The 23,509-nt window shown below is 51.9% G+C and overlaps 1 protein-coding gene across 2 annotated transcripts in view; it reads left to right on the forward strand.

The window, feature by feature from the left end:
* The window catches only part of PTPN5 (protein tyrosine phosphatase non-receptor type 5), a 47,845-nt gene that overhangs the window by 18,500 nt on the left and 5,836 nt on the right, over window positions 1–23,509 (forward strand). The window contains exons 2-8 of one of the 2 annotated variants that reach the window (XM_036427145.2): window positions 14,792–14,930; window positions 15,087–15,280; window positions 15,741–15,824; window positions 16,048–16,125; window positions 16,556–16,797; window positions 18,021–18,210; window positions 21,026–21,110. In XM_036427145.2, the coding sequence (XP_036283038.1) occupies window positions 15,107–15,280; window positions 15,741–15,824; window positions 16,048–16,125; window positions 16,556–16,797; window positions 18,021–18,210; window positions 21,026–21,110 (853 nt within the window). In that variant the 5' untranslated portion in view covers window positions 14,792–14,930; window positions 15,087–15,106. The remainder of the gene's footprint in view (window positions 1–14,791; window positions 14,931–15,086; window positions 15,281–15,740; window positions 15,825–16,047; window positions 16,126–16,555; window positions 16,798–18,020; window positions 18,211–21,025; window positions 21,111–23,509) is intronic. The other variant, XM_036427144.2, reaches the window with a different exon arrangement.

Genomic DNA, 23,509 nt, shown 5'->3' on the forward strand with positions numbered 1-23,509 from the left:
CATGGGTTTTGGCCTTTGAGTCTGGCTGTTTTGTTTACAGGCTGTGTGTTAACAGCCAAGTCACTTAACCTTGCTGGACTTCTAGTACCTAATTTGTAAATGGAAACAACAACAAAATGGTTATTTATCTTCACAAAAGTTAAATAAGTAAAACCACACATGCACTTATTCAACAAACATTTATTGAACAACTACTGTTTGTCAGGTACTGTACTAGGTGCTATGGGTAATAGTGGTGAAAAAAAGCAGCCATAGTCTCTGCTCTGCTTTGAGTTGCTTCTGGAAAATAGGATGAAGCCACAGCAGGAAAGCCACAGTAATAAGCATGTTTAATTCCACCCTTCTCTCCCATTCCTCCCTGACGGCCAGCAACCAAGGTAGAATGGAAGTTGATAATCTCCATTGGAGCTGGCACATTATCTTTCTTGTGCTTTGTGCAATGTTCCAAATGCTTTTACATGTATATGTCATGTAATCCCCTCCACTAACCTAGGGAGTCTGCATCATTTGCTATCCCCATCCTATAGATAAGAGGACCAAGTCCCAGGCAGGTTAGGGAATCTGTCCAGGTCACCTAGCGAGTGTTTGGTAAAGTGAGAATTCACTCCAGGCCATTTGTTCAGAGCTCACGCTCCTGGCCACTACCCTATTGTGCTTCCATTGTCACCATAGAGCCACCACCATCTTCTGGAATCCTATAGGTTGAGGTAGGAAGAGCTAAGGGGTGTCTGTCCCCAGGCAGAATTTTGGAGGAGATGATTGATGTCACTGTGCATATCCCCTTCTCTGCCCCTTCCCCTGGAAAACCCTGCCGTCCAGAGGCCAGGCATGTGCTCCTCTAGACCCCACAGAGCCATCTTGATATGATATGGAAGTAACTTTTGCCTGTTTCCTCAATGGGACCATGAACTCCTTGAAGGCAAGTACCTCTCTGTGTCATCTTCCATGTCTAACATTCATCCGCTCACTTCTTCATTCCTTCACTAGCTAGTCATTGAGCATCTGCATGTGCTGAGCTCTTTCATAAGCTCCGAAGATTAAACCGTGCACCGAACTGAGAAAAAGTCCAGCCCCGCAGAACAGTATTGTGTCCTGGTTAACAGCAGGGACCCTTGACGAGGTGTGGCCCCACCACTTACCACAGGGTGATCACAGGCAAGCTGCTTACCCTGTGCGTCCCATTTACCAAATGGCAAGAATAATACTCACTGCCAGGTGGAGTTGTTTGAGGATTAAGTGAAGTAACAGAGGAATTAGAACAGTGTTTGGTACACAGCACGTGCTACACAGGCATTTGTTATTAAGGGAAAGACAGACAAATAAAATAAGTAAAATATATAGCATGGTAGGTAAGTACTATGGGGAAATGAAGGCCAGGGGTGGGAAAAGGACTGGCGGTTGGTTCTGGAACTTGGTAGGGAGTAGATTTCCACAAACGTTCATCAGCTGAAACCACTAACCCCGTGGTCGGCAAACTGGCTCGCGAGCCACATGCGGCTCTTTGGCCCCTTGAGTGTGGCTCTTCCACAAAATACCACGGCCTGGGCAAGTCTATTTTGAAGAAGTGGCGTTAGAAGAAGTTTGAGTTTAAAAAATTTGGCTTTCAAGAGAAATTTCAATCGCTGTACTGTTGATATTTAGCTCTGTTGACTAATGAGTTTGGCAAACACGGCACTAACCTGAATTGCAACTTGGACATAAAGGGAGATGGCAGGCTAAGGACCGAGAAAATTGGGGCGCTGGCCCTTTAGAATGAGCCCATGGGCACTGCAAGCAATTGCATAACGATAGTGTAAAAACGCAGTCCTCAAGTAATCTCTCCCTCTCCTAGCTGTCTTCCCTGCTGGGCAAGACCAGAAGCGAGGCAGAGTGGGGGCCAGCCATGCCTGATGACTCACTTATTCGTACACGCACTGCACTGCCAGGCTGGGGCACCATAGCCAACAGTCCCAGCCACAGTCACCTAGACCGGAGCCGAGCAGGTCCTACAGTCCTCCCTGCTTGACATTTTTGGGTGAAAAGATCCTTAGGTATCGCCAACACCTCAGGCAGCCAGCCCATCAATGCCCCAGGGACAGGCATGCTTGCTCACAGCCCTGGGGCACTCCACGCATGTGCTCACACACTCACATGTGTTCTCACTTGTCACAGCCGCATGCTTACCTACTCACGTGCACACAACCACACACAGTCACCCATGCACGTACCCTGTCTCTCTGTCTCACAGAGCCCTGTGGAAGCACACCCCCACCCTCAAGCTCACACCCCTGCCAATCTTCCTCTCGCACACTCGGGCTGTCTTAGCTCCATGGCTCCATCATGTGTCCCCTTCCACTAGACATGCTTTTAGAGATGGACAGACTTGCTTGCTCTCACCTTCCCTCTTTAGATCTCTTTCTCTCCTACAATCATGCCCCTTCTCATGCACCCATACAGACAGCAGATATGCTCCTTCCCTCCCATTCTGTGCCTGTTCCCAGGCCCTCAGTTCCCCACTGCTCCTAGGCACTGCAGCGGGCACTGGGTGTGCACCTGGATGCCTCCTCCACTCCATGTACATGCACACATTTATTTTTCTTTTCCCCTCATGCACACACTCTTTCACATGGTCACCCTTCTTTTTGATTCCTCCTTGCTTGCTCACTTATTTGCTCACAGTCACCCAAACACATTTATACATTCCAACTCACACTCCCCCCTCTTCCGTGCGTAGGTGTTCACATTCGCAGGAAACCAGGCAACCCGGCTGGTGCTGGGGCCTCCGCTCCTTCCCCACCCGGCACCCATGTGGGCCTAGTTTTGGACCAGCAGCTTCTTCAGGGAAACGGGGCAGAGGAGTGGGGGGAGATAGGCAACAGTAGAAACTAGTGATAGCATGACATCACCAAGTATTGCTCTGTGTCTCCAGTGCGCAGGCTCATGGGCAGAACTGCTCCTAACATTTGCAGGGACCTAAGTCAGACTGCATACGGGGCCCCAAGTGGTACATCACCCGCTGCTCAGTTCTGCACTGCAAGGGCCCCTGTGTGCATGCATGTGGGCATGTCAGTCTTGGTGTCTAAGCGTGATCTGCACCCCGCCCCAACAGCTGTTCCTTGTTCACCCCTCAAACCTAAAGATCCCGAAGCAGGAGACCAAGTCCACTCTCAGAAGGATGGCCCTGCACCCAAGCTGGTTTTGAGCCCCTTGGGCAAAGAGCTTTGGAGTCCCAGAAGCCAGAGTATGGCCTGGAAAGGGGAGATGGGCACACCTCCTGTGCCCTGGGGACTGCTCATCCATGGGGAGTGGCACAGCCAGAGAAGAGGGAGTGAGGGCCCGGCCTGAGGACAACACTGCTCTTGGGAACAGGGTGTTTCCAAGCCCTCCTGTTGCTGGCTGCTGGCTGGAGCCATGATGTCACTGCCACCCTGGGATTATAGGATGTCATGATTAGCTAGCTGTATGCAAGGTTGTGAGTAGACATTGAGGTTTGGGTAGGCCAGTGGTGGGCAAACCACGGTTCATGAGCCACATGCGGCTCTTTGGCCCCTTGAGTGTTCTAATGCCACTTCTTCAAAATAGACTCGCCCAGGCTGAAAACTGACTTCTGCGCATGGGCCACGAAGTTTCAATCGCACTGTATGTGCGTGCCCGCACCTGGTATTTTGTGGAAGAGCCACACTCAAAGAGCTAAAGAGCCGCATGTGGCTCGCTAGCCACAGTTTGCTGACCACTGGGGTAAGCCATTCATTATCTGTTTGATAGGAGCAGCTGGCCTTTTGGGCCAATGGCTCTGATACCCACTCCCTACCTAAGTCCCAGGACCTTGAAATCTATCCTCCACCAGCCTTCAGCTCTGTATCATCATGTTCTCTGAGGGGAACAAGGTCTAGGTGTCAGCAAGATGCCACTGCCCATCATGGGCAGCCTTTTATGAAATGAGGAGGAGGCCTGTATTCAGGAAACCTTTGCTGTCCTAATCTGGCAGCGACTCCCGCTGGCCATCAGCGAGGACAGGTCATAGTTTCATGACCATACCACCACAGCACGGATCAGCTCTTTGGCCAGAAGCCAACAAGGGCCAATTGAAAAGGCAGCCTGACCCTTTTATCAATTTGACAGCTTTTTATTGAGAAGCTATTCTGGGCCCTACCCTGTGCCAAGCACTGGTGATACAGTGAAGAGCAAGGCAGACCGGATGCCCGCTCTCAAAGAGGTAGGACTCCATGGAAGCGTGCAACAGTCATGTAACCCTACGTTGGGGGATCATGGAAGGCATCCTGTGACCTGAAGAATGAGAAGGGTCCTGGTTCCTGTTTTTGTTAACCAGCTGTTAAAGCATTTTAAGGAACAACTTAACCTCATAATGACCAGCCCCTGTCCTCATAAAGCCCCCAGTCTGGGGCCTAGCACTTGTTTAAACTGTGCTTCTGTCCTCCACCCAGCCCAGGGTCACCCTCTGCCAGCCTGAGCTGCCCACCCAGGTCATCCTGGCACCTAACACCAGGGTTGACCCTCAACCACACCTAGCCTCTCAGGCCTGCCTCTCCCCAATGTGGACCCTCATGAACCAAGGAATAGATTTTTTAAAAAAACAAAAAAAAAACTATATCAGTTATATTTTGCTGCAATATTTTGTGTTCATATTCTTTTTCTATTTCTTTTTTGAGTGATTTTTTTGTTTTTTAGTTGCAGTTAACATGCAATATTACATTAGTCCCAGGTGCTCAACGTGGTAATTAGACCTTTCTGTAACTTGAGAAGTTATACATGCATGTGTTTTACTTTGTCAATGCTGTGTTCTGTTAGACTTCATACTTTTCACTCAGCAGTGTTTCTGAGGTCCTTCGTGGTGGCAAAGGTACTCTGATCCCTTGCTCCTAAGGGCTGCATAGCATTCCCCGGTGTGTTCCTAGACACTTGGCCTAGCTGCTCCCCCAAACAACGGGCCTGCAGATGCCTCCACTCCCCCAACCCCACCCCAGACAGCAAGGAAGGGAACCTCAGCTTCCATGCCCTCTTAGGGGACTGTGTGAGAATTCTTTTAAGCAGAACTACCAGTTAGGAAACTGCATGTGGTTGATTCTACTAGGTTGATTCCAGGAGAGGATTTGAAAAAAAGCTGACACAGAGAAAACCAGGTGGGTGGAGTCTGGGGACATAAGCAGAGACCAAAGCATGCTGGGCCTTCATTCTTGGCCATGGCAGAATTTGGCCTTTATTCTAAGAACAAGGGGAAGTCATTGAATTAAACTAAAGCTCAAGGTCTTTTTTAAGGCAGCCCTGGGTCTTCAGTACGGGAAGGTCCCTTAAGGACCCTGTGTTGCGCTCAGTTTAGAAGGCCTGTGAGGTCCAGGGGGTCATTGAGGTGCCCAGGGACACCCAGATTTCTAGAGGCAGAGCTGAGCTGCCACTTTGCCAACACTGTTAGGCTTTGGGTGGGTAGAGGGCCATCTGAGGGTGGCAGCCTCTGGAGGTTTGGGGTTTGTTGGCACTACTCTCCTGAGAGTCTCAGGTCGCTCTTGCTCACCTCCTGTCACCTAGACTCTCCTAGACCTCCGAGGGCACTTACCAGACCTAACCCTCTGCCGCCATCGGGCCTCAGTCTTTCAGATCCCATGTTGCCTTAGTGAGTGAGAACTGAACCAGAGGGCTGAAGACCTATGTGCCAATCCTGGTTCTTACTCTGTGGACCTCAGTTTTCTCATCTGTGAAATGGAAGGATGGAAGATGCCCTCCCATGCATTTGCGCCTAAGTCTGGAGCACTTGAGACCTCTGGCACCCCATTGCCCCAGGACTTTTCTATGGGTTCTTTTAGTCTCAGTGCTGGGGGAGGAGGATGCTGCACCCTCAGAGTTTCATTGACCCTTCCACCCTTGTTCTTCTGGGCCTCCACTCCAGAGAGGCACAAAGAATTGGGCCTTTGTGTGCAGCAACAAAGCTGTTTTGGTTCTGTTTCAGATAGAACCATTTTATTACATCCCATCCAAAGAGTACTTGAGTTGTGTTTTGTTTTGAAAGCTTGTTAGCATTCTGGTTTTAAATAACTGGCAGAGACAACGCTGCCCCAATTCTGCCACCCCCAGTCCGTATCCACAGGAGCTCTATCCACAGCTTCATCCTCAAAGCCCCTACCCACGTGGGGACAGGGATGCATTGTCCTCCTGGGGGCCCACCTGGCAGATGAAAGGGAAGCCCTACTGCTGCCTCTGCCTCAACTCTCTTTTTCCTTCCCCACTTTCCCCCTCCTTTCTAAATTATTGAGCATTCACGTAGGCCAGGCACCAGGTTAAGCTCTTTGCAGGTTTTACTTTATGGTATGCTCAGAATCCAAGAGGCAAATTGTATATCTATTGTCCAGAGCAGCAGTCACCAACTGGTGGTCGTGGGGTCCAAAGGTTGGTGACCGCTGGTCCAGAGGAGAGACTAAGTCACTACCCAAGGTCACATAGGTAGTAAATGGCAAAGGCAGGCCTCAAACCTAAGTCTGTGTGACTCCAAAGCTTTTACTGTGAGCCACTAGCAAAAGTTACCCCCGTGCCTTGGCCAGTGACTCAGCTGCTTGGAGCGTTGTCCCGTACCCCAAAAGTTGCAGGTTTGATCCCAGGTCAGGGCACATACTAGAGTCAACTGATCAATGTTTCTCTCTCACATTGATATCTCTCCTCTTCCTCCTCCCTCTCTCTCTCTCTAAAAAAATCAGTAAACATGTCCTAGGGTGAGGATTTAAAAAAAAAATTAAAAAAAAATCTGCCCAGCTGGTGTGTCTCAGTGATTGAGCATTAACACATGACCGGGAAGTTCATGGTTCCATCCAAGGTCAGGGCACATTCCTAGTTGTGGACTCCCAGTAAGGGGTGTGCAGGAGGCAGCTGACCAATGATTATCATCATTGAGGTTTCTATCTCTCCCTCTCCCTTCATCTCATGAAATCAACAAAAATATTTTTTAAAGTAAATAAAATAAAAATCTACCTCTATAGAAACAAGGCTACAATATGTGTGAGGCCAGGAAGAGCTGCAATGCAGCCTTGAGGGTCAGGTATTAGAGATGTTCCTAGGACTTGGAAATCTTCCTACTGAGAGCACCCGCACACCAGGCCCATTCTTGCCTCTTGACCTGCTCCATCCCTATTGCAGCCTCTCATGTATCTGCAAAGAGCATTCAACCCTCCTGACCTTCCAGACTAAGCATCCACACACTTGGTTCCCAGACCTTCCCGTCATCTTGGTCCCAATCTAGTTTTTCTGTGCCCCAGCCTGCCAGGGTGTGATAGATAGACTGTCCCTTCTGTCCTGGAATGGACTGGAGCTCCTTCTCCGGCTGACTTCCCCCAACAGGGAGGAGGAAGAAGCAGCGGAGGCCGAGCCTGGGACAGACAGCATGGAGTCTAATTAAGAGGACAGATCCTAGTCCTGACCCAGTAGCTCAGTTGGTTAGAGCATCGTCCCACTATACCAAGGTTTTGGGTTCAATTCCCAGTCAGGGCACATACAAGAATCAATCAATGAATGCATAAATAAGTGAAACAAAAAAATAGAGTTTTCTTTCTCTCTCCCTCCCTCTTTATCTTCCCCTCTCTCTCACACTATCTCTAAAATCAATAAATAAAAATTAAAAATAACAGATGATGTGGAGTAGAGAGCAGAAAACCTGAGTTAGTTATCTAGTACGATGTTGGTTATCAACATGGGCTCTGGAGACAGACCATCAGAGTTCTAGTCTTAGTTTACCCATTTAGTAGCTGACTTCGGCCACATTCTTGACTTCCCTGTGCCTCAGTTTTGTCATTTGTAAAATGGGAGTGAGGGTAGCACCCACCCTCTAAGATCCTTGTGAAGACTAAGTGTGTGAGTATATGCAAAGCACTGAGAGCAGCGCCCAGCACGTGGTAAGCACTCGTTATGTGTTAGCTAATAATGGTCACGGTAGCAGCCACCATCATGGCTCTGCCCATTGGTCGGCTGTTGACCTTGAGCAGCCAAGTCCCACCTGTGGGCCTCCGTTTTCCCACCTAAGAAATTAGCAGAGTAGCCGAAACCAGTTTGGCTCAGTGGTAGAGCGTCGGTCTGCGGACTGAAAGGTCCCAGGTTCGATTCCTGTCAAGGGCATGTACAATGGTTGCTGGCACATCCCCAGTAGGGGGTGTGCAAGAGGCAGCTGGTCGATGTTTCTCTCTCATCGACATTTCTAGCTCTCTATCTCTCTCCCTTCCTCTCTGTAAAAAATCAATAAAATATATTTTAAAAAGAAAAAAAAAGAGAGAAAAGAAAACAAATTAGCAGAGTAGCCAAAACCAGTTTGGCTCAGTGGATAGAGCGTCGGCCTGCGGACTGAAGGGTCCCAGGTTCGATTCCGGTCAAGGTCATGTACTTTGGTTGCGGGCACATCCCCAGTAGGGGGTGTGCAAGAGGCAGCTGATGGATGTTTCTCTCTCATCAATGTTTCTAACTCTCTATCCCTCTCTCTTCCTCTCTGTAAAAAAATCAATAAAATGTATATTTTTTTAAAAATTAGCAGACTAGCACAGATGTCCCTCAGGGCCTGTCAGGCTCTGCCGTCATTGTTTCTAGAAGCCCAGGCAGGACTGAGCGTGATGTTCTGTTAGTCCAAGCCCCTGAGACTATGTGGTCATGGTGGGGAGGTCACCCTGTCATGTTCGGGAAGGGAGGGAAAGCTGAATGGGACAAAACCAGCCCTCCCTGCTCATGTAAACAGGGACAGGTGAGCCAGCCTTCCGTTCCAGTTCTGGTGTTCCAGTGGGCTAGCAGCTGGCAGCGCCGAGGATGAGTCACCGACAGCAGCAGCCACGGGCGTTCCAGCTCAGGCGGTGCCAGCTCCGGGCACTCAGTAACTGCCGAGTTTAATGGAGGGACTCAGGTGCTGGGTGACGGAGGAGATCATAGTACTCCCACATGTCCCAGGTCAATCTGAAGGCCGATTGCCTGCAGACTTTACCCAGGCACCCTAGAGCTTTTGCCTGGGACCTGGAGCCCCTGTCTGCCAGGAGCTCTTCCCTCCATACCTGATGGCCTTTGAGGAGCCAAGAGCTGGGGAACAGGTGCAAAAGCTGGTTCGGGGTTCCCCCAAATACAACGACTCCATCCCTCTCTCCCTCCCCGCCTCTCCCCAGCTCCCAGCCTTTGCTGCAATGGCCCTTTCCTAAGGAAAGGGAAGGCAACACGGAAAGATCACTTGGTGTCAGGAAGCCCTGGGTTCGAATTCAGGTCTGCACTGACTTGAGCAGCCACTTCACCTCACCGAGCATCGATTCCCACGCCTGGAAAATCCCCTGCACCCCGTGCAGGCGCGTGAGGAGCTGGCGCGATCTTAAATCACTGTCAGCAAGCTGCCTCTGAGTCAGAGCTACATGCGTGGCAAAGCAGCTACCTCGCTGTGAACTATTGAAAAGCCAGCCCTTGACAGAAGCAGCCGCCTCTCACCAACAAAATGGGGCTGACAGTGAGAATATCTGCCTCACAGGGCTGCCGTGAGCAGCAAACGCAATTGCGCGTGCAGAGGCGCTTTGGGAACTGCATGGAGCCTGCCCAGCGATGGCGTTGTCATTCCCCAAACTGGGTAGTGAGCAGGGCAAGGAGAAGCACTGACGTCATCTCTGGGACCCGAGGCCAGCAGGACACATGGGCCCAGGACCACAGTGGTCCGTGCAGGCAGGGACTGTTTGAGCCTCTCCCCGTTCTTGGCCAAGTATAGCATCGGTGCCCAATAAGTGCGTGTTGGACTCACACATGAATGAGCAGAGACTGAAACCAGCCCCGTGCGCCCCCTCCCCACTTCCATGATTTCCCGTCAGAGACCCCTGCTCCCCACTGCTGAGGTCAGGGGTTCTTAACTTGAGGTCCGTGAAGGCCCTCCAAAACTGTACACAGAATGTAGTGTGTTTGACAGTGAACCTTCCTAAGTAAAGAAATGTTAGCATTCTGCCCAGAAAGGCTTTTCACAAAACCCTGCTCTCAAAGGTGGGCATCTGCCAGGTGCTCAGTGAGCACCCGCCAGTCGGATTCATTTGGCTCCCAGGACTGCCAGGCACCCTCTGGATTAAAAAAGAAGAAGAAGAAGAAATAGCCTCCAACTTTGTCTCTGAAATGTGCGTGCAGGGCCCCATCAGCCTGCAGTTTTCTTTCCTGCAAGTTAGTTAACCTGCCATCTTTCATACGCAGAAGCAATGATCATACATCATCAGGGGCCTGTCTTCTAAGTGGCTGTTCTACAGCTGGCTGCGTCTCAGACAGCCATGCATGATCTCCTATGTCCTAACAAGGGCATTTGTTTGTTTGTTTGTTTGTTTGAGATTTTTAAAAATTTAAGTATAGTTGATATACAACTTTATTAGTTATATTAGTTTCAGTTGCATAATATAGTGATTCAACATTTTTTATACCTTACAATGTGATCTCTCTACTTAATCTAGTAATTATCTGTCACTGTACACACTTATCACAATACTAGAGGCCTGGTGCACAAATTCATGCACCAGTGGGGTCCCTTGGCTTGGCCTACTGGATCTGACCAGAACCAGCTCTCTGACACCCCCCCAAGGGCCCCTGGATTGTGAGAAAGGGACCTCACAGGTGCACAATCGAGGCCAGGGAGAGATGTGGGAGGTTGGCCAGCTGGAGAGGGACCATGGGAGGGTTCCAGGGCCTGTCTCACTCAGTCCTAATCAGCCGAACCTCAGCAGCAAGCTAACCTACTGGTTGGAGCGTCTGCCCCCTGGAGGTCAGTGCATGTCATAGCAAGCTGTTGAGCAGCCTTAGCATATCATTAGCATATTACACTTCAATTGGTTGAACAGACAACCAGACACTTAGCATATTAGGCTTTTATTATATAGGATTATTGATTATATTCCCCTTCCTCTTTTCACCCAACTCCCTCCCTTCTGGTAACCATCTCTTTGGTCTGTGTTTCCATCCATTTGTTTATTTATTTTTTAATATATTTTTATTGATTTCAGAGAGGAAGGGAAAGGGATAGAGAGATAGAAATATCAATGATGAGGGAGAATCATTGATCAGCTGCCTCCTGCACTCCCCATACTGTGGGGATTGAGTCCTCAACCTGGAAATGTGCCCTTGACTGGAATCGAACCTGGGACCCTTCAGTCTGTAGGCTGACACTCTATCCACTGAGGCAAACCAGCTAGGGCTGTGTTTCTATCCATTTAGATGTGACCAGTGGGAGTCAGGGACCTAAAAAAGGGCATATTAACTAAGTCTCATGGTATCTAATCTCAGAACTGTGAAGTCTTTTTTGAAATATTTTTTTCTCACTAAAAATAAATATATGTGCATATATATACATACATATGTATATTCTCATACACATTTATTTCTTAAAGAAAATCTAGAATATATAAACAATGAAAAAGTCACCTATTATTTCACCCTCTTCCAAAGAGCTGTCGTGAACACCTGCCTTCTGTGCTTCCCACTAACTGTGTGCGTTATGGAGCGCTTACTGTGGGCCAGGCATCAACGGTGCAGCAGGCTCTGCAGGCATCTCACGTCAGCCTCTTGCCTTACATCTGGTATACTCCACCTTTGTATATGCACATTTACACCTTCTTAATTTTTAGGCCACGGGGGTCATACTGTTTTGCAACCTTGCCTTTCTCCATAGCATTGAAATTTCTTTCCATGTTATTAGATATTCATCTATAGAATCATTTATAACATTGACATAATGTTTTATTGCAGGCGAGTTCCGTGCTTCTCAGACTGGGGTGCATGTACTCCTGAGGGCAAAGCCACAGGATGAATGTAGCACATTCTCCTGAAGCATACATTTGATTCCAAGCTTTTGGGGGGGGGGGGGGGGGGGGGCGAGACACATTATTTTAATATTAAAACAAGTGCGTATATACCAGAGCGTAAAACAAAGAGCACCCATGAATTTTAAAGCAGAGCAGCCACGTTCATGATGGTGTGAGCTTGTGTTCTCCCAGGACCCAGCCCCCTGTCCTAGCAGGGTGGCAGGAACATCCGAGAAGCATGGAGTTGGAGTTCAAGCCCCTCTTTCTACAGATAAGGCACCTGAGGCCCAGGGAGGAGGAGGGATGGTCCAAAGTCCCAGCTTGTGTGCCCCCCCCCCCACCCAGCCTTCCATATTTGGCAGCATCCCTTTTTCAGAGGGTGTGGGTGGAGACCTTGCCACTTGAGTAATAAAACCTCTGCGTATCTATAGTGGAAACTCTCGGTTTCCAGCGTGATCCATCTCTTCGCAGTAGTTGAGTTTTTCCTTCCCCCTTGCCGGCCAGGATCTGAGCTGTGCGCTCCTGTAATTCCTAACTGTGGTCTTCGTGGGCAAAGGTGGAGGCCCTCGCCGAAACCGGTTTGGCTCAGTGGATGGAGTGTTGGCCTGTGGACTGAAAAGGTCTCGAGTTCGATTCCGGTCAAGGGCATGTACCTTGGTTGCGGGCACATCCCCAGTAGGGGGTGTGCAGGAGGCAGCTGGTCGATGATTCTCTCTCATCGATGTTTCTAGCTATCTATCCCTCTCTCTTCCTCTCTGTAAAAAGTCAATAAAACATATTAAAAAAAAAAAAAAAAAAAGGTGGAGGCCCTCTCCAGCCCCCGGGGACTCCAGCAGCACTCAGATTGGTCACTGAAGGCACTGTATTGTAAACATGAATCCACGGGTCTGTTTTACCCAGGAGACTGGGAGACCTGGGTAATCATTACTATCATCTGATGTGTATCAAGCCCACCTTCTAAATGCTTCCAGATAAAATACCAGGCTGCATGTTTTATCTATAGTCTTCATAACACCTTTTCAGAGTACATATGATGGTCCCCATTTATCATTAAGAAAACTGAGCCAAAGATGATCACTTACGCATCATCATTCACTAAGTATTTATGGCAGGATTACATGCCGGGACTTGCGTCAAATGCCGTGGACAATCGTGATGAACAAAACTGATACCACTCCTGCCCTTATGGAACTTACAATGAGGGAGATGATATTCAACAAATAAGTGTTCTTAGATATATTTTTTAATTGATTTCAGAGAGAGGAAGGAAGGGAGAAGAAGAGGGGGATAGAAACATCAACGATGAGAATCACCCAGCACTGGTGATCGAGCATGCAACCTGGGCATGTGCCCTGACTGGGAATCATACCAGGACCTCCTGGTTCATGGGTCGATGCACAGCCACTGAGCCACACTGGCTGGCTCAACAAATAATTTTACCAACTGTAGTGAGTGTAATATACCCCAGAGCCTGTCCAGCTGCCTCAGTTCAAACCCACCTCAGCCATTTATTAGCTAGCCTCATCTTGGTCTTCTGTAAAATGAGGATAATGGTAGTACCCACTTCATACGAGTACTGTGAAGCAAGTAAATTAGCAGAGGTAAAGCCTCACATTCCAGGGGTATTGCTGCTGGCGGATGAAGGAGAGGCTTAGGGTGCCCGGTGCACATGATGGGGCAGGACCTACATCTGGGGACACTGACTGAGTTCTACTAGAGGAATAGGAGGTAACTTGGCAACGTGGGGGGATGTCAGGGGGTAGGGGGTGTTCCAGGCAGAGGGAATAGCCTGTGCAGAGTGCAGAGGGTGGGCTCCCCTGAGGAAACGCATGGAGTGTGGCTGGAGCACAGCAGGAAGGGAGCCATCCAGGGTCAGCATCTGGAAAGGAGGAGCCTGTGATGGAAATGCAGCTGTTCCCAGGACCTGCGCTCTGCGGGCACTGTTGGTCCAGGCCATGGGACAGACAACTACGCCCGCCTCACATGGTCTTGCTGTGGGTGTTCCATTGTCGCCCAACCAGAAAAGGAGTCTGCTGTCCCGTATACACAGCAGTGGGTAGACAGTTCTAACCTCACTGTCAAGCGTTACAAAGTCCTGTTGCTGGTCCCTCTCTTCTTGGCCGTAGCCTGGGACATGTGGGTTTGGAGGGGGTCGTCCACATCCGGGACTTGGCAAGTGGCTGCTGCTGCTGCTGGAATCCCTACACTGCAGTCAGGGCCCCAGATCTAAACCGGAAGTGTTCAGACTGTCTCAGTGGTGGAACCCTGCTTTGAAATGATCTTAAAGGAAACCCAGTGTGTGGAACGGGGACAAGCAGAGCTTCCACAGGCTGAGGGACTCGGTAATACTAGGGCTCCATAAAGCTCAGTTAGAAATCCAAGGGCTGAGCCCAACTCTCATTTTCCAGGTGTGGAAACTGAGGCCCAGAGAGAGGGTGACCCTCCCAAGGTCACACAACTAGGGACAGACCCAGAACTGAATTCCAGCCGAAACCAGTTTGGCTCAGTGGATAGAGTGTCGGTCTGCGGATTGAAGGGTCCCAAGTTCGATTCCAATCAAGGGCATGTACATTGGTTGCAGGCACATCCCCAGTAGGGGGTGTGTAGGCGGCAGCTGACCAATGTTTCTCTCTCATTGATGTTTCTAGGTCTCTATCCCTCTCCCTTCCTCTCTGTAAAAAATTAATAAAATATATATATATTTTTTTTAAAAAAGAACTGAATTCCAGACATTTGATAATCAGTTTTACTACACCCAGATTTTCCTCCACACCACCCTGCCCACCCACACTCATCCTCAGTTGGAAGGTTGGGAGGGATGGGGTCTCAAGGTTGGGGGAGGGCTGTGGCTAGGATCTTGTCACGTGTCCAGACTCCAGCCCCAAGCCCAGTCAGAGCCGAGGGCACAAAAGTGAAAAATCCGGAAGGCAGGCGTGGGTGGATTATTCACGTGCACAACCTGGTTGTGCTGTCTTTTCTCTCCTCTCTCTCTCCCTCTAATTGAGTTTGAGGTGGTTGTTTTTTGTTTCCTTAAGAAATGGAAAAGAATGAAGCTGCATAAACACAAGGATGTTAACTCCCTGAAAAAAAAAACCTCCTGCCATTTTAACTCTGTTACTGGAGAAATAAAAGAGAAATAATTTGTCCACCCACACTTAGCTGTTTCTGACGAAGGTAGGTGAATATTGCTTTGCTAATCGAGGGTGACTGCTGGAAGTGGAGCCACACTGACGGATCCCGGATCGAGAGGAAGGCACGGCAGCCCCGGTAGGAGCGGCCGCCGTGGGCCCGCGGGCCCCGAGTCAGCGGCCGGCTGTCCGCCTTCCGCAGGTCTCCCCCAGCCGGTAGTGATGGAGGCCCCGGACCAGGCCGAAGAGCTCACGGACCCACGGAGAGAAATGCCACCGCCACCCCCTCCTTCATCACCCTCTGAGCCAGCTCAGAAGCCGCCACCTCCGGGCACCTGGAGCCACTCCCTCACGGTCAAGAGCAGCCTGTGCCTGTTGGCTGCCTCCCAGTTCCTGGTAAGGACATCACAGGCCCTCCGGAAGGGTTGGAGAGAGTGCGGCTTGAGGGACAGCCCTCCACCTCCTCCCCAGCTGGCCGCCTGGGGATGCGGAGAGGTGAGGGTCCTTCTTGGTGCCCCTCAGTGACTCCCAGCCCTTGGGCTGGAGTTCTGAGCTACCCCCTCCATAGCCAACCCCTCACACCCTGCCCTCCCTCACCCCAGGAGCGAGAACAGCCTCCTTCCAAGCCTCTGGCTCTGCAAGGTCTCTCTGAGGACTTCCTGTCTCGGTGGGAGGGTGGATGGCTGGGAAGGGCTATCCCCTGGCTCCTTTAGTCAGCTCTTCTCCAGAGAGAGTCCTCAGGCCTTTGGCACACAGCGCCTGGGCCCTGCCCTCAGCTGTGCAGTCTGGACCTCGGGGCCAGGTGGAGTGGGAAGGGGTGCACAGAGCTCAGGTCTAACTCCGCCCACTTGTCCAGCTTGCCTGCGGGATGTTCTGGCTCAGCGGCTATGGCCCCACCTGGTTGCAGAATGCCACCCTCCTGGAACAGCTGGGACCCAGGGTAAGTATCTGGGACCTCCGGGACAGGGAGAGCGGGTGGGAGCCTTCCTATATGTGAACCTTCTCCGAGTTCCAAAGGCAGCCCTACCCCCTGGAGCTCTTCTCCCTGCTCCCACCCCGATCTGACCTGAGGTTTTCAGAGCCTTGGTTCTGTCCCTGTTGAAACAGGTGAGAACTCTGCCTCCTCCCTACCAATCACCTTGACCTGTCTGTCTGTTCCCCAGGCCTGGCTGGGCGTTGGGACGTGGGAAGTCCCCAGTCTGCTGCTGGTCTCTCTGTCTGTGCTCCTCGTTACCAGCCTGGTAAGGTGCCTCCTGACCCCGAGGTCTGATCCCCACCAGCCCCCATTAGACCTTCTGGGTAGGTCTAAGGGATGGGCTGTTTGTCCCTCTCCATCCGTGTGGCCTGTACAGGCTGAGAGCACCTTCAGAATTGATCTACAGTTTTTCTAGGCAGGGGAACGGGGCCAAGGCAGGGAGAAGACAAGTAGGAACCCCCACAGTCCACCCAGAAGCCCTCAATCCACAAGAAATCAAGAGGTCGAGGAAGAAAAGGATCAGGGGGTCAAGGTGGGGGGGTGGAGCCTCCATCGCTGTGAGGGGCAGTGTCATGCATACAGCTCCCAGGAAAGCAGGGCCGCTCTAGACATACTGAGGGGCGAGGGGCTTACTTCCACCAGCGAGGGGGCAGCAGCATGGTCCCAAGTTCATGATGCTCTATCCCTCCAACCAGGTGTGGCACCTCCTGAGGGCTCCCCCAGAGCCGCCCACACCACTGCCCCCCGAGGACAGGCGCCAGTCGGTAAGCCGCCAGCCCTCCTTCACCTACTCGGAGTGGATGGAAGATAAGGTCGAAGATGACTTCCTGGACCTGGACCCCGTCCCCGAGACACCCGTGTTTGACTGCACGATGGACATCAAGCCTGAGGCCGACCCCGCCTCACTGACCGTCAAGTCCATGGGTCTGCAGGAGAGGTGGGAGGCGTGGAGGGGGGGGTGGGCTCTCTGGGCCCTGGAGCACTCGGCTCCCCGTCAGATGCCTGACTCTTAACGCCCAGTGCCCAGGTCCGAGCTGACCTCATAGCTTAGCCAGTGTAAACACACACTCTTTAGGTCTGATCAGAAGGCCCCAGGGTGAGTGCTAAGAAATACTGTTACTGCACACAAGCACATGGGCATACACAGGTGCATGCATACATGAGCACGCTCACTGTGCATTCCTGTGCGCCAGGACATTTCTTTACTGCGGGTTTTGTCAGGTCCTTTAACGTGCTCCTGTTCATTGTAAGTCAGCAAGGGGGTAGCATGTGGCATTCCTCAAAGCCACTTGACCACAGAACCATACTTTTATAGCGGGTGTCCCTGTGTCCCCCAGATCCCACTTTTTGAGACTAGCGGGGTAAGCCAGGTCTCTCTCTCTCTCTCTCTCTCTCTCACACACACACACACACACACACACACACACACACACACACACACGATGTTATGGGCAGAGCACTGGCTGAGGAGTCAGTAAACCTAGCTTTTTGTTTCAGCTCTGCTGCCCCCTTATTGCACGAGGTTGTTTCCTTATTGCCAATGCTTGTCCCCTCTCTGGGACTCAGTTTCCCTTTCTGTATAAAGAGCCCCCCACCTCCTGTTCTGGGCCTTTGGACAGTGAACACAGTAGAGTCTGTCCAGGGCAGACACCCTTGCGGCCGCCATGCTGCCCTCGGAACCCCCTCTTTCCCTGACAGCGAGGGTCCCGGCCTCTCCTCGATGAGATGTCCCTGACCCATTGGCCACCTCATCCCAGACTGCCAGGCCCTGGACTGTGCCAACAAGGGTCGAGTCCTGCTGCTCTGATCTAGGCAGGTGCCCTCTCTCTGGGAGTTCCCTGGGGGCCACAGGGCTGGGTGCTGCCTCCGAGACTAACAGAGGAGAGTCCAGGGGAGGCCCGTGTTGAGGTTGCCTCAAGTGGAACCTTTGGATCTGGGGCCCTCAACTTCTCACTCAGCTAGCTGCTCCAGCAGGAGGTGGGGAGCAGGCCTGCGCCTGGGGCTGAGACTTGCGCTCCTTGTCGCACCCCCTCTCCTCTCCTTGGAGCCCACCCAGTTCCCACCCCCGGTCTCTCTGTCCCTCGTCTTCCCACTCCAAGCCCCAAGCTGATGCCCCTCCCTGTCTCCTGGGACTCACCTCCCCTTGCCCGGTCCTTCCAGGAGAGGCTCCAACGTCTCCCTGACCCTGGACATGTGCACGCCCGGCTGCAACGAGGAGGGCTTCGGCTACCTCATGTCCCCGCGCGAGGAGTCAGCCCGGGAGTACCTGCTCAGTGCCTCCCGCGTCCTTCAGGCCGAGGAACTCCACGAAAAGGCCCTGGACCCCTTCCTGCTGCAGGCAGAGTTCTTTGTGAGTCCCTTGAGCCCGCTGCCCCTTGGTGGACAGACCCCTCCACTCGATCAGTCGCCTCACTAGCAGGGCACTGGACTAGGGTGCCCAGAACTCAACACTGATAGATGAACACCATTGGGTTATCCGTTCTCCTCATGTCTCAGGCAAACTACTTCCCCTCTGGGCCTCAGTTTCCTCATCTGGAAAGTGGGGATGTTGTGCAAGGGTAAAAGGGATCACAAATGTGTGCAAAGCGCTCATCCGGGTGATTGGTGTCCAGTGGCATTCCTGAGTCTTCAGTGCTCAGCCCTGTGCTTTTTTTTTTTTTTTTTAATTCTCGCCCTAGGATATTTTTCCATTGATTTTTAGAGAGAGTGAAAGAGAGAAGGAAAGACAGAGAGAAATATCCATGTGAGAGAAACATACCGATTGGTTGCCTCCTGCATGCGCCCTGACCAGGGCATAGGCCGGGGAGGAGCCTGCAACCGAGGAGATAGGTGTCCGTGACCAGAATCGAATCCAGGACTCTTTGGTCCAGTAGCCGATGCTCTGTCCACTGAGCCAAGCCGGCTAGGGCTAGCCCTGTGCTTTGAAAGCTCTAGAAAGCCCGCCCTCTGGCTGCTACTTTTCCACCTTCCTCCTGCCCGACATCACCACACCTTGGTCGTGCCCCTCTGACATCTTTCCACCCCTGTCTGCAGCTGTAGCTTAGGATAGTCTAATCACCTCCTCTCTAGACGTGTGCGGCAGCCTGCAGCTGCCTCCTATTGGACTTCGAGGGACCCAGTAAATGCTACCCCTGTTTTACCTGCCTGGATGCTCAATCAGTTAAGAGCTAAGTCCTAGAAGATCACAGCATCCTCTTTATTTTTGTTGGTGAAGATGAGGTTTAAAATGAGGCTTAAGTATGTAGCAATAGTGAGCTTGCTAATACTCCCAGATTTAAACTTTCTACCCACCCCATGGGGCATCCCTATAATTCTTTCCTGGCAGGAGGGCCCAAGAGGAGGAGAAAGGAGGAGGCTGGGACCCAAAAGTCCATTCCTCAGTCAAGCACACCCATCTGGCTACTTGCCCACCTCTGTGGGCAGGATGGGCGAGGGACCACGGGTGTTTGAGGAGAGTCTCTCCTGGGAGAAGCCAGGGGGATGGGGAACCGATGTGCCTCACATACACACACACACACACATACACACACACACACACACACACACACCAGCCCCCTGCTCCCTGTATGGACCCAATGGCTCTCCAAGTAGGCCTCCATCACCTTGTGACCCTCTGCTCCAAACTCTGCAGAGCTTGGCATGGCTGCATTACCCGAGTTGGGCTAGCCCCAGGCCCCTTTTCTAACCTTACGTCCCCCAGCCCCTGCAGGGACTATCCAACACCCCCTACCCCATGTTTTTCTCCTCCAGGGCCTTTTTGCACATTATCTCCCCACTGATGCCTCTAGAAAGCCTTCATGGACGATCCCACCCCCGATCCCGCCCTGAGTTCCCACGGCCATCACCTCCCCTTGAAGGGGACTTGTGTCCTCTCAGCACTTCTTGTTCAGTAGATGGTTGTTGATCTTGCCCAGAGAAAGGAACACAGCCTACACACCCACCCCACAGCGCGTTCACACATGTTTTTATTCTTTTTTTGAGTCTCACAACAACGCTAGAAAGTATTATGATCCTCGTTTTTACAAAGAGCATTCTTTTTTTTTTTTTTAAATATATTTTATTGATTTTGTACAGAGAGGAAGGAGAGAGATAGAGAGTTAGAAACATCAATGAGAGAGAGTCATCGATCAGCTGCCTCTTGCACACCCCCTACTGGGGATATGCCCGCAACCAAGGTATATGCCCTTGACCGGAATCGAACCCTGGACCTTTCAGTCCCCAAGCCAACGCTCTATCCATTGAGCCAAACCGGTTTTGGCATACAAAGAGCATTCTTAGTGGATCCAAACACAGTGAACGCTGTAGGACCTTGTGTGTGGGTGGAAAGAAGGGGAGTGAAGAAGTGAGGAGCACTGGGGAGTCATCCCAGAGGACGTGGGGTGGGGGGGTGAGGCTAGAGGGGAACCTTAAAGAGTGGAAATGATGGAGCACTGAAGAGGGGTGCTCCTTGCAAGTGGAAAATGCCACGCGCTCAGACCTGGAGGCAAGATGGAGAATGGCATCTTAGCAACAAGAAGGAGCGGGCGTAACTGAAGGATGGGAATCTTGAAAGCAGCTGGTGGTAAAGAAAGGCCAGGCCCCAGAGGACCCCATCTTCCAGGCAGAGAAGCCCACTGGGAGCTCTTAACACAGAATGACTCAGGAGGCTCCCCTCCTGCTAGAGAATCAGAGGGGGCTTCTTGGAGGAGGTGGCATTGATGACGGACAGGAAGGACATGAGAAGATGAGAATCGGGTGAGGCACAGAGTGAGCAGCACAACCCGAGGTCCCGGGCGGGGAATGTCCAGGGTGAGAACACAGATCGACAAAGCCGCTCAGTGTGGCTGCAGCATGGGGCGTGTGGGAGATGCTGGCGACTGGCCAGATTGCTTTTCAAACTCTTGTTCTTGTTTGTTGACCATTTATTTAGTGTCTGCTCTATGCCAGACTGTCCCTCCGTAGACAGTAGTAATAATAACATGTTTATGTACTTGCTGCGTGCCCAACAGTGTTTTAATTGCGTTTTGTGTGTGCAGGAACTCACTTAATAGTAAATGTGGAAGGAATGCATGCTCTCAAGCCAGCCCCTGGACTAGAAGTTGGGGCACAGCAACTCCTGGATTCAAGCATCTCTGAGAATCAGCCCACGGCTGGCTGCTCACACCCCCATGTCCTTCCTCCCGCAGGAAATCCCCATGAACTTTGTGGATCCGAAAGAGTATGACATCCCTGGGCTGGTACGGAAGAACCGGTACAAAACCATCCTTCCCAGTGAGTACCCGGTGCCCTGGGAGTAAAGGGGCTCCAGGGGGGCTCACCCTCCCCTGGGTGTCCCCTCACCCTGAGGAAGACCTTAACCCAGAGCTGGGCCTCCAAGGTCATGAGGAGGGATGGAGAGGGGCAGTGCCCAGTGAAGAGAAACACCCCCTCCTGAGGGCAGAGGCTAATTCATTCCTTCACACGCACCCTCCGGACCCTTAGCATGACCAGGCATTGTGCTGGGCTCTGCAGAAACCCAGAAAGGGTGACGACACCTACCCAGTGCGTGGCGTCAGCGGGGCGTTCTCACATCCTTGGGCTCTTCAGAGCGGGCAGGTTTTAAGGAGAGGCGATTAAGGCTCAGAGAGGTGAAGTGGCTCATCCACAGTCACACGGAACTGGGTTTCAAACCAGGTCTCCGGGACCCCAGAATTGGGCCCTTTTGTCCACCCCGAGTTTATTTTGTCCACATTGTGCATCCTCTACCGGGCAGAGCGACTCCACGAGGGAGTGAGCCGCCCGCCTGTCGGGGGGTCGGTGCCCCCAATGAAGGTGTTCAAACAAGGCTGTGTGAGCGGTCCCTGAGGGTCTGATAGGGATTCTCCCTCTCTGGGGGGGTGAGACCAGGTGGCCTACGGTTTCTCTTTCAGCCCTGGGGTGCCACGTTCAGGTAACTTCCATGGAGCCCCTGTCTGTGCGTCACCCCGCCTGGTTCTGGCCCCAGGCCCCAGGGCTAGCTCGGAGGGGTGACTTGTTTGAAAGTGAATCCCCACAAACCTACTCTACTCCGTTTATGGAGTGACAAGGCTTAAAAAAAAAAAAAAAAAAAAAAAAAAAAAGGCAGTTTTGCCATCAGCATCTCCAACAACATGTAAGATGTCATGACTTATTTTTAACTTTTAAAATATCGACTTGTGGTTGCTATGGTTACGCAGCCTCTAGGTGGTTCCGGTTAAACAAAGCACCATGTAAGGCCAGGAGGCACTGCTCTGGGCTGCTCACCTCTTTCTCCCCTTGTCTTGCTCTCCCACACCCACCTCGCCCCACCTGGAGGGAGGGGCTCATGTACCCCAGAACCTAGGCCTTCGCTGGCCGTGCAGAGTGGCCGCTGGGGGAGGGCGGGACTCAAGCCGTCACCCCACCTGGCACTGGGTTACTCAGAGGCTTTGAGCCACGCTGAGCCTCCAGGCCTCCAAGCCTAAAGAGGATGTTCTCTGTGGACAACAAGAACTGACCCTGTGCCCTCAGAGGCTGGGTTGAGGCTGAGGGAGTGGGGGCAGTGACAGAAGGCAGGGTAGTCTTGGCAGAGGTCCCCTCTCAGGTCCAGGACACCCTGAGGTTTGTTCTTGCGCTCATTCTGCTCGTGTTTCCTGAGCCCCTGACCCCAGGGCTGAGAATTCAGGCATGAATGAGACACAACCTGGGCACAGGAGGCTTCCAAGCGGATGGGAGAGGCAGAGCTGGGGACAGTGACAGCACAGAGTGGCCAGCAGCACGAAGAGCAAGATGCAGGGGAGCGATTTCTGTCCATTTGGCCACTGTGTCCCAAGCACCAAGGGTGCCTGGCACATAGTAGCCACTCTGCACCTCTGTGAATGAATGAATGGGTGGATGAGTGAGTGAGTGAGTGAATGGATGAATGGCTGTCTCAAATCTAGTGCCCCTTCTCCATCCTCACGGCCAGGTAACTTTATAGGGGGAGGGGGCAGTTGCCCAGTTTCGGAGGGTGCCATGGACACCGACTGCATTGACAATGAATGCCCCTGGAGCTGTGCAGGGCAGGGCAGCCCTCTGACCCCAGACACGTCTCCCTTGGATCATTGCAGTCATCTTCTCACTGGTCTGACACCCACACCCTACCCTACTGTCCATCTCCTATCAATGTCACCAAAATCCAGTCGTCTTTCTCCTCCTGCAACGCTGACACATCACCCTGTAATCCTCGGGTTTGGGTCCAGGCTGATCCTCACGGGTTATGAGACCCTTAGTCAACAGATTCTCCCCAACTCTTCTCTCAGCAGCCCGCCCTGCCCTGGGCACTTGAATCAGACTGAATGACGTGCCTCCTCCTCTTCCTTTTCTTCTTCCTCCTCCTCCTCCTGGTCCCTCACACCTCATTCAGGTGCCCCTGTGCCAGGAAGCCAAGGCCACACACTGCTTGTCTGCCTGCCCAACACTCAGGAGCAGGGATGATGTCTTGTTTATCTTGGAGTTTTTACTCTCAAGCACAGTGCCAGGCACAGTAGGGTTAAAAGGACCATTCCCATTCCCATTCCCACCGTGGTTCTTTAATACCAAAGACCCTGGTGTCTGGGCACCTATGTGGGCAATGCTGACAAGGGGGAGGGAGATGGCGCATGCAGAGCGCCCTGCTCCTCTTCCTGCTGCTCAGCCAGCGCCCCCCTCGGCTT

Source organism: Pipistrellus kuhlii, unplaced genomic scaffold (assembly GCF_014108245.1).
Source record: "Pipistrellus kuhlii isolate mPipKuh1 unplaced genomic scaffold, mPipKuh1.p scaffold_m20_p_9, whole genome shotgun sequence".
In the NCBI taxonomy this organism is placed as follows: domain Eukaryota; kingdom Metazoa; phylum Chordata; class Mammalia; order Chiroptera; family Vespertilionidae; genus Pipistrellus; species Pipistrellus kuhlii.